The following is an 11,988-nucleotide window of genomic DNA, read 5'->3' on the forward strand; positions in this document are numbered from 1 at the left end:
TTCCGCTGTTATAGATTTTAAGGAAAGGTTTTGGAAACATCTTTAGTTATTTGAATAGGATTATATAAACCAAATTATAAACCAATGTGTTGTTAGGAGTATATTTTAGTATAATTTTTAACTTCTTAGAAACTAATAATACACTAAACTTCGGGTAAACTTTAGGAATCATTTATCTTTCGTTAAACTTTGGTGTATTTTAGATTTTAAAAGTGAAACTTTTGTATGAGGATAAAACTAAGATATCAGCCCCCGCAACTAGTATGCAGAACGCAAAATAAAAATCGCAACGCTTGAATAATTTTTCATTTAATGAGTGGATGTTTACGTACTTTAAATGCACAAAGGTTCAAAAGCGTAATACTAAATATTCGATAAATTTTGGCAGAGAGGTCATAAATTCAAGCTTTTTAGGTTATAAATTCAAGCACAAAAATTTATTTTCTCTTAATAAACGTACTATTTTTTGGTCAGATTTAAAGACTTGACCGTTAAAATACAAAAAAATTAGGAAATTATTGTCCCAATTGTTTAGTCAGATGAGCAGACGGAAATGTTGACCCTTTGACACAAGATTTTTGTTTACTATTTTTTTTCCTTTGTTAAAATTTGTATATTGTACTACAAATATATTTCCAAAACTATATGATAGTTTATTTAGTAACTATTAGATTGTGTTTTGGAACTAAAAATATCAATATATAATCTTGCTTTTAATGAGAGCGTCAGTATATAAATAAAATATAGAGAAAACATGGTAAATTTGTGAAGATTTTTTTTAAAGGAGAAGAAAAATATTTAAAATTTTCTTTTAAGAAATAAACTTTTAATAAAATACTGAAAAGACGGATAACAAAATTAGGAAAAATATATAATTTCATCATCAGCTCACTTTTGTTTTCCGTTTTGTATTTAATTTTTAATTTCTTCTCCTTTAAAAAATTAAAAAAATTTCTCCTTTTTCCCCCTCCTTTTTTTGCATATTTTTCCATGTTTGATCCATATTTTTAACTGATTATATGAGTAGTATACACTTGCAACCTATGCGCAGTAAATAGCGCTGCTTCGTTTATCTCTCTTTCTTTTTATCCTGATTGTCATTATTCTGTAATATATATATATATANTTCAAAGGGTAACTCCGTATTTATTTCAAAATAGTTCTGGAATTATTCAATTGAATCAAATATTTTTAAGCACATGGCTGTAAAATCAATTTGCAGGCCTTTTTTTTCAAAGAAGAATCCATGAAAAAAAAAACTATTTGAAATTTATTTATTATTATAAGTTAGTAATGATTGAAATTTTTCTTAATTGTAAGGTATGAAATTTCTTTGGTCATTTTAAATTATGGAAATTCAAAGATTAAAATCCTAAGTTTCAACTGCATTTGCGGAAACGTTTTTGAGAAGAAAAAAAATTAGGAAATTTTTTTTTTATTTCGTTTCATTTTTAAAAAAATTACAAAAAATATCTGATTAGCCGGTTTTGTTCAATTTTGTAATTTTTCATTTGTAATTATAATGTTCGATTTAGAATAAAAATGACTAACACAGTCAGGGACGGGAATTAAGTCCCCAACCTAAGCATCAAAAAATTTCTTTTACATCAAGAAGGGATGCTTATTTAATATCTTTAAAATATTGTGTTTCATCAATAGGCGATATTTTGGAGAGAAAACTGGTCTTTATTTTGCTTGGTTAGGATTCTACACAACAATGTTGATACCTGCAGCTTTCTTAGGCTTATTGACGATGATCTATGGGGTTAGCACAATGAAATCAAATATTCCAAGGTAAGTTTTCTTTCATTTTTAAATCAGACCTGAAACCATATTTTTTTAAATTTAAATTAAATAAAGGAATCACAATCAAATCTTAATAATATTTAGTTAGAATGCGTAGTACTCTATTTATATCGCTATTTTAATAGATGATTGATAACTTTTAATCAGTTATCGCAACTTGATACGTAATCAGAAATTTTTGAGGAATTATTATTGATACAACTACTGTATCAATATTAAACGAATAATCACAAGAAAATGAAGAGGTAAGATATTATTTCATTAAAAAACTTCATTCGTTTAGAAAACATACAGATTAAAGTTAACACTCGACATGCTTCACGTCTGACAAGTCTTGAAAATGGGCGCCTATTTTTAAGCGCTTGAAGCGTGTCGACTGTTACATCCAATCTATGTATTTTTGAAGCGAATGAAATTTTTTAATCAAGTAATGCTGTATCAATAACTGACAATTACAAAGTATCTATTGATAATTGACTTATTATCATCTTTGAAAAGTATTTATCTCTGGTAAATGATTGCTGATAATATCTTGATGATTTTAATAAATTAAATAGAAGAATAAGTGTTCTATGCTATATAAAACTGCAAGATTCCCTCATTTTTTGACTGCTACAAGCAGAATTTATTGCGCTATATCGAAAGTAATTTATTGTTAATTAAATTTCTGATTTCTTTCCGACCAGCTCAACGTAGTTAGGCTTAACTATAATACACGTTTCAATTGTTTCTTAACCGCCACAACAAGTAGAATTTATCGTCAATAAGGAATTATCATCAATAGAAATTTTGACTTCTTTTTAATTTTAACTAGAGTTGTATATCTAACAATAGTATAAATTGCAAGAGTTCCTTGACCATTATAGTTTAAATGTAACATAATACTAGGCAAAAAAAAAAGAAGAATTTATGATCTTTCAAGATTCTGTCTACTTTCCGACTGAGGAAAGTGTTCAATTTTTAGTTTAAGCTTCGTACCTTGATGATAAAGCAAAAACAACTACACTAGCATGCAAAAGTCCTTGGTCAAACTCAATGTAGATGGTTGATTGGAAATATAATAAATAATGTATAATTTTATTCCTAAACATGCTCAATATGCTTATCAACCAGAAAGCAAAGTTAGGGCTTTGAAAGTCGTATTAAATCAAATGCAATTTTTATATCGGTCGGGTATTTGATTTTCATGAAGCGATTTTCTTACATCTAAGAATTGGTTGAAGATACAATTGAAAGATACAGTTTCAACAAATAAGCATAAGTTTTACATTTTATTTACGGAAATCGGGATTTTAACTTTAATTTAATATTGACATTTATTTTTGAAGAATTAGTTCTTACAAGGCAAAAAGAAATATTCAACTGAACTGAGTACAAAGATTTAAATTTAATCCAAATTCCATTAAATTGCAAGAAAAGTAAAAATTCTGAAATCAAAAGCAAAATATATATTGGCTTGACTAAATAAAGCGGAAATCATCTCTACAAAAAAAAAAAATAATAAATAAATAAAAATGAGCCCGCATAGAAAGGTTAAGATGTTTTTCACGCGTTGACCAAAAACTTTTGCATGCTAGTGTATATCTTTAACTCTGCTAGGAAACTTTATCGTCTAATAGGATTTATCACAAATTGAAATTTTGACAACTTTCTGGTTAGCTAAATCATTTAAATTTTAACTTGAGCACTGTACTCGAAGCTACAATTTGCTTTATTAAGGGGTCACAGTATCCAGAAAAAAACCAAAACATCGGATTTTTTTTATTGTTTATAATAAAGCTTAAAATTATTTCAAATGCACTTAAAAAAAATCATATCTCCATCTACATTTTTAAAAAAGTTATGAATGCTTTTACATTGCCCTAATACAGAAACTTGCACAGCAAACAGACTTTTAAGTGCTTTTTCTCATAGATTATAATTTCGGGTTTTAATCTTAATTAAATCCCTTTGGAATTTTTTCTATTTAATATAAAGTTTTGAAGTAAACTTTTTTATCTTAAGTATAATACACTTATTTAAACTGTGCATGGAATAAGCATTTTATGAGATATTAAAATTTTAAAGCATGTTATATATACCTAACAGGAATTTTTAACCTTTTTCTGCTACTTTTTTGCAAAATAATCTATAGAAAGTATTCTAATAGTTATTTCAACAAATGAATGCACAAAGTTATTAAGATGAATATTGTAAGCACTAAGAAAAAAAACATTTTTCGAAAATATGTTAAAATAAAAAAGCCATAGGGATTTAAAAATATTGAATTTTTTCAATTTTTTTATTATTTTAAAAAAGTTAAACAGTTTAATAATTTTTTAAAGATAAATTATAGATTATAAGTTAAATAAAATGTAAAGCACCCACAAAATGAATGATTATACCTTTATTTAAAAAATTTTTTGCAAGGGTACTGTGACCCCTTAAAGGAAACAAAAGGTTTTGCCAATTTATTATGAATATAAATTTTGATGACATAAATTTTGAAATTTTGATGACATGAATATAAATTTTGAAATAATTTTTGAAAAAAAACTAAGAGGCAGTTAACCAAAAATGAGAAAATCATGAATAGAGAAAAAAAAATTAAAAAACTAAGCAAATGAATAGTGTGGAATAATAGAAGAGAAGAGAATTTTATTTTTATAAACAGATAACGTCGAGCGCATTACTTCATACTCTGAGAAAAAAAAGTTTTTTCAATACTAACAGAATATGGTAATATTTACCGTGTTTCTAGCTCTATAGGGACACCCTAAAGCATGGAAATTTTTACCGAAATTCTTGGGTAATAATTGTAGTAAAGAAAAAACAATTAAATACTGTTTTATAATATGTGATAAAATTTAGTAAATGTAGAAATTTTATCGTAATACATTTTAGAGTATGGCATAAAATCCATTTACGGGTACTGAACTGGTGATTGATCGTTCTCTTGTTAAGGTCAAAATAAAGATCTGTGGATGAATAAATATGAGTAGGTCCACCCTATAAACGGGGTGAAGTGTGTTGTTGAAGTCGTATACTTGGCCATAAATGGCGTCACTGAAAGAGAAGAATTCACGAAGATTTCAATATCTCGGCATCTGCCGCCGAAAGGGGCAATAAACCGATTCACTGATGTTGTGCAGATGATGTTTATGGGCGAAGTTGTTTTCTAAAAAGGAGATGAAGTTGAAGATGAAGTGAGGCTCTACAGCAGTGAAATCTGGCAAGGCAGTAGGAGGGAGCTAAACATCAGAGCGAAGATCTCAAGACATCTATTTCGAGTCTTTAATTTCCAAAAGGTTCTTTAGTTCTTTAATGAGGGCTGCAAGTCTTTCGGTTGGAGTGGCTTGCTTGGCTTGGTTGCTGCGATTTCTCCTGGGACGTGAAACACGTCCAGAGAAGTTAGCTGTGTGGTCTTGATCACAGTTACAGCACCTGGGGGGTGTGTCTCTGGATTTATTGCAGGCATAGGAATAGTGGCCACTGGAGCACTTCACGCATCGCGGCTGATGATAACAGACGCGCTGCATATGACCGAAGCCTTGATCTTATGTCTTCTTCCGCGGAAGCGTTCGACTCTGATCTTGAGTACGTCTTCTGCCTTAAATTAGCTTGGTTTCACCAAGCGGTCTTACCAGTACTGGTAAATGGCATTAGAAACAACAACAACCATTTATTCGGATAAATTTACTATACAGTTTTGTATTTTTTACCAAATTCGTGGTAATGGGAACTATAATTTTGGAAACCAAAATTTCCAGTATACCGTCGCTATAAGAACATAAAGATTACCAAATAAATCGTTGATATAATGTAATATTTAGTTTCACTACCCAGAAATATAGTTTTTTTTTTCCTTTCTTTTACCAGGAATGCTATTACCATACAGTACGCTAATTTGAGCAGAATTTTCTTCATCTTGTAAAGTGCTTTTATCATCATCGAATATCCCCTTTCCACGTCCCTTCGAAAGAGAGACGTTTTCAATTTTTTTCGCTTTTAATCTGACAAATATATATATATATATATAATTTTCATCTTTCAAACTTACTTGAAAAACATAGCATTTAAAAATGTATTTTGTTTCTTTTTATATAATTTTAAAGTAAAGTTACCAAAAAAAAATTTCTCCGAAAAATAAACTTATTTTATGTAAATGAAAATCTTTATTATGATTCAAGCATTTTTTGAGCGAAAGAACTTGAATCCAGAGATATTTTTCCTTTGACTAAAGCATTCAGAATAAAATTTTAAAATATTAAAATATTCAAGCTAGTAATATATTATTAACTCTTTCAACTAAAACTAGTCACTGAGAGAGTAAATATTTTCCTCCCGAATGGGATTAATTTTTCGTTTTCTACATTAATTCAAAACTACGATTCTTTTCACTTAATTTGAAATTTGAAAGAAATATGCATATTTGCCTACTTTTTTTTAATTAAAAAGATTAAATTTTAATATTAAAAATTTCTCTTTAAAATTCAAAATTATTTTTTTATGCACCACTTTGTTTTATTAAAAAAGGGGGAAAAATACTAGATTTAGAAGAAAAACACAAACACGAGGCTGTACTAGTAAGTAATTTATTGCGGTGTTCAAAGTTTTCAGAGGAACGAAAAATGGTTGTTTTTCTTCGTTATTTTCATCATCCTTTAGTAGATCATATTTCTTAAAAAATTTAAGGCATTCATTATTCTTTGAAGTAATTAGTAAAATTGGTTTTATTTTCAGTTGCAAAGTTAAAATATTTTCCCAATGTTGATTAACTAATGTTTCTGCAACAAATTTTTCCACTTTTAATTTAGAAATATGCATTTAAAATTTTTGAAAAACAAAACTTGTAGTATCTGAGTGCGTCTAATAAAGAATATTCCCAAAGTGTTATTCGAAAGCAGAACTTAATTCTTTAGTTAGGAAATAGTAATAAAAAATGTGTGTATAATTATATGTTTCTGGAACTATATAAAACTTATTACGAGGGAAATACGAGGCATACGAGGGAAAATAATTTTGGTAAAATTACCGATCTACATGGTAATGGCATTTCTGGTAAAAAAAAAAACACTGCACAATTCTGGTGTATAAAATCAAAATATACTGTATTAAATTTTTTTTTCGTTCAAATAATAACGGTTTACCAAAAGTGTTGGTTTTCAAAATTATAGTTCTTCCTACCACTTATTTGGTAAAAAATGCAGAACTGAAAAGTAAATGAACAAAAAAAAATTTTCGGTGTTCTAGGTCTTTAAGGCTACGTGATAAAATTACCAAGTTTTATCACTTATTATAAAACCATATTTTATTGTTAATTTCACTAAAGGCATTACCAAAGCTCTTCGATATACATTACCGAACGCTTTGGAAACAAGAAACTCGGTAAATTTAGCCATAATTTGAATATTTTATCCATACTTTCTTTCTCTCACAAGGGAAACTAGGGAAGTGTGACTCGCCAATTTTGAAATAAACTAGTGGGATGTATGCCTTATGAGGAATAATTTTGGGGGGCAACATTCGTTTCGGCCCATAGAAGGTCCTATGAGAGATAAAAAATTATTCAATATATAGAAAAATCGGTATTTTATTACTTCAATGCAGACTATTAGTTATTGTAATTATCTCATACTCCAATTAACTTTGTGGTACTTTCACGTACTATATAATGCATATTTATTGTCAAAATTGATTTCGAAAATTTTATATATCTGTAGTTTATCAGAAAAGCCTGGTAGGTAATTTAAATTAAAAAAATTGACATCAAATTTTTTTAATTTTTTCTTCCAAAAACCTTTCTAAATTAATTGGAGTATGTAAGTGCAAATCAATTAATTAATTAATAATTAATTAACAATTAATCAATAACTAATTAGAAAATTAATTAATACTCCACTTAATTACTAATTAATTGGATTATGAGACAGTTACAATAACTAATAGTCTGCATTGAAGTAATAGCATACCGATTTTTCTATATACTGAATTATTTTTTATCTCTCACAGGACCTTCTATGGACCAAAACAAATGTTAATTAATTTGATAATTAACAAACTAATTAATTATCCAGTAAATTGCAAATTAATTGGATTATGAGACAATTACAATAACTAATAGTCTGCATTGAAGTAATAAAATACCGATTTTTCTATATATTGAATTATTTTTTATCTCTCACAGGACCTTCTATGGGCCGAAACGAATGTTGCCCACTAAAATTATTTCTCATAAGGCATACATCCCACTAGTTTATTTCAAAATTGGCGAGTCACACTTCCCTAGTTTCCCTTGTCAGTGCAGTAACTATATAAAAATAGTGTTTACCTATCACTCTTGTACCTATACAATAATACCCATAGTACCTATTAAGGCATTTAATTAAGCATCACTGGCGTCGATAATAGTTTGGCGAATTTTTAAATGACTCACTGACAAACTATTGCCAAAATGTGTCTAATTTTCTTTGGTTCCTGGTTAATAATTTTGCGAGAGACGTGGTGGTTAAGGGGGTGAACCGGGCTCGAATCGCAGCAATGGTTAAAATTTGAATTCCGCACCTGGCTTACACCGACCACATTGCTAACATAAAAATATCCTCAGTGGTAAACGGATCATGTGTTAGAGCCTCCTTGCCGTCAGGCTAACCGTGGGTTTCCCTCGCCATGCAATGCAAATACGGGCTAATTCCATCAAAAAGTCCTCCGAAGGCTAGTTGGTTCCGATGCTTTATCCGAAAGTTTTCTTGTCTTCTGCGTTAGGTTCAAAGTTACATGATTACTGAACATTAAGTCGTAAATTCAAATTTGGGTCGGCTGTTCAAGACTGGTTATAAAATAAAAAGAAATATAAAATAAAAATAGTATATAATAAAATATGCAATGAAATATAAAATAAAGAAGTAATTAGTCTTTAAGGTCTTCTTTAAACACTTTATTTTATTCAAAATAAGTAGAATTCAGTTTTTTTTTTTATGTAAAAATCAACTTTTTCATTTTCTTAAATTTTATGTAATGCAACAATATATCAATGCATCGGGCATTAGAATTAAACTTCAATATCCGACTAATATAAGATTATCGATTCTGGGAAATAATTACATATTTTTAATTGAAGATAAAATATTAATATTTAAATAAACCGTTTGATTTTTTTAAAATTACTCAATAATTACTTTAAATGAGCCTTCAATATCTTACAATTACTTACATCTGTGTTTAGTTTTTAGAATGTAATTTTTATAATCATAAATATTGAATTTTGATTCCAATGGGTTATGTGTTAGCTAAAGTAAAACTCACCTTGAAACTCACATTTTTACATAAGTTATGAAACGCATTATGTTTTAATTTTAAAAGTATCTCTTTTAAAATTGAAACAAATTTTTTAACAAATAAATTTACCGGCCATCCTTTTGTATACTAACAAAAGTAGAGTGCTGCATTAATGATTTAGTGCTTATTGATCGGTTAATGCTTGTTTGACTTCAAAAACAAATATTTTTAATTACATGTTTATTAATTTTAAATATTTTTATTTGCTTTAAATCTTTTTAAATTATTTTTTTAAAGATAATATTTTTAGACGTAAAATTTCAGATAGTGATACTTCTTATTTTAAACGAAGTATAATTTTTAAGCATCATTAAGTTTTAATTTATTTAACAGCATTTCATAAGTATCTTTCTCATATTTTATGTTAGAACGGAATGAACTCCATATGAATATAACCATTGAATAAGATGGGTAAAATAATTCTTTGAATTAAATCTAATAATTTTTTTAAGAAACATAAATAAGAATTGTTATTCAAAACAGTTCACGAATATTAACTGCATATATTGAGATTTAAAAATATCATATTATGAAAACTAATCAAAATATGCTAAATACTTTCTCTCAAACTTGCAAACAATATCCTTATTTGTTGGAATGATGGTAATTATCGTAAATAAGCGGAATAATTGTAGAGAATGTATTTTCGTAGTAATTAAGACTTTACGCACTGGCGAGTTTTCGTTCTCATTTAAAATAGAACATAATTAGTAGATAGATATTAACAAGGATTTTATTACACATTAGATACATTTTAATAAGTTTCAATAATAAAATTCAAATAACAATCTTCAGTATTGCGAAATTAACAATAATAATCAACTCTTGGGGCTTAACCTGAAATGGTTTTTTGAATAGAGATGTTTTATTTATCTCAAAGGAAATATTGATGATTGAATAGTTTTCGAGGGAAAAAAATTTTAAAACGCAGTCTTATTTCTGAATAACACATTACTTAGCACGCTTTCATATCTCTTTAAAAAGGCAAATCTTAGAAAACAAATTACCTCTTTTGTACTAAAAAATAGAGATTAATAATTCTTGACTAAAAGAAAGGACTTAACTATTTTTAACACAGTGTGTCCAAGCTTGTAACACTTATTCAAAAAGAAAAAAAATACCAATATTACAAACCACCAGAATTGAATCGTGGTAGCTCAGGGTGGTGAGCTTTCGTCTCTCATTGAGGTGACAAAGGTTCGAACCCCAGCGGTGGCTTATCGGTACAAAATCTGCTCCCGACTCGCATTGACTACAGTACTGAAGTAAAATATCCTCAGTGGTAGACGTATCATTCGTTATAATCTTTTTAGCATTGAGCTCAGGAGATAGAGCGTTTACCTTCCTATGGCGGAGATTTGTTTCTCCGTCAGTAGCCGCCAACATTCGTATAGTGGAAAATAACTTTATACAGTCTCCAGGAAAGAATATACAAATTGTCTAGTGAAATTTAGATTTTATTATGCATATTCAGTGATATAGAGAATGGCCATTTCTTCATCAAAAAAAAAAAAAAAAAAAATCCCTTAAAGGGATGAAATCAGAATACCCTCTTATTGAGAGATCATACAGCCAGAATATCATTTCTGACTGTCAGAAATTGAGACTGGGGAGGCCCCTAAGGGCACTCCCAGTCTCCACAAATTTGAAGTTAAAAGTGAAAGTAATTATTCTTAACAGACATCGAAAGCATGGGTAGGAGATCCAAAATTGGCGAATTATCATAATATATCATAGCGAAAACAAAGCCAACTAGCATATCAATATTGCGTTTGGAAGAACACCTTGGCGATCACGAGTCTCCAACAAATTTATGAGAATTATTACAACCATGCAACTGAAACATTTAGCAGTTGGAAATTTAGAATAAAAAGTTATAAATAGATTTTTGTTTTCGATTAGAGGCGACAGTGAATTAATAAGTCTGCCTAGTAATGAAATAAAAAAAGTAACCGTTACATTGATGTATAAGAGAAGAATAAATATTTTCTTCTCATTTTAAAAGATTAAGTCTTTGATTTATTTTAAATGTAATTCTATTAATAAAAAAAAAGCTTAAGTAATGAAAGATATTTCAAGAGGATAGAAAATAAATATGTAATGCCAATTGTGGCATCACACTTCCAATGAGGGGAACTGGAATCGAATCCTAGCGATGGCTGGTCGATACGAATTCCGCATCCGACCACATCCCGCATTCGGCTTGCACCGACCACAATGCTGACGCAAAATATCCTCAATGGTTGAAGGATCATGAGTTAGAGTCCTTACTGTCAGGCTAGCCAGCGAGGTTTTCGTGTAGTGCAAATGCGAGTTAGTTCCATCAAGAAAAGCCCTCCACGAAGGCATATTTCTCCGAATAGTTGAGAAGGTACCCCTGTCTTCTGGATTAGGTTCAAAATTACAAGGCTACAGAGTTGAACATTAGTAGTTGCAAACCCAAAAAATTGGGTCGGCTGTTCAATGACGATTATAAAGTAAAACTAGGGGGCTCCGCCCCCTGCTCGCTACGCTCGCCAACCCCCAGAACTGTTTCGCAGTTCCATTGCATATTGCTTCGCAATCTTATAAAAACATTTTAACAAATTTAAATTTTAAAATAAAAATGCCAGATATTGAAATCAATTACTTAATGAAATTTATACACTTCTCTGCCCCCTTCACAATTATCTTTTCTTCGTGTAGCTGAGAAATTTGGAGCTGTAGCAGAGAATATATCTCAATAAGATCACCAAATGTACCATTGCCAATTTTATTTAGAAATTTAATACATTCCCATTAACTTTGCAAGGTTCGCATGTTTTGGGTAAGCGTCATTTTATGAGGATTTGTTTAGTGCTACTTCCTGTCTTCTCTAACATAAAA

The 11,988-nt window shown here is 29.1% G+C and overlaps 1 protein-coding gene across 3 annotated transcripts in view; it reads left to right on the forward strand.

Annotated features, from left to right (window-relative positions):
• The window catches only part of LOC107442862 (anoctamin-5-like), a 286,523-nt gene that overhangs the window by 180,607 nt on the left and 93,928 nt on the right, over positions 1-11,988 (forward strand). For all 3 annotated transcript variants that reach the window (XM_071181276.1, XM_071181275.1, XM_071181277.1), the window contains one exon: positions 1,660-1,794. In XM_071181276.1, the coding sequence (XP_071037377.1) occupies positions 1,660-1,794 (135 nt within the window). The remainder of the gene's footprint in view (positions 1-1,659; positions 1,795-11,988) is intronic.

This window comes from Parasteatoda tepidariorum, chromosome 5 (assembly GCF_043381705.1).
Source record: "Parasteatoda tepidariorum isolate YZ-2023 chromosome 5, CAS_Ptep_4.0, whole genome shotgun sequence".
NCBI lineage: Eukaryota > Metazoa > Arthropoda > Arachnida > Araneae > Theridiidae > Parasteatoda > Parasteatoda tepidariorum.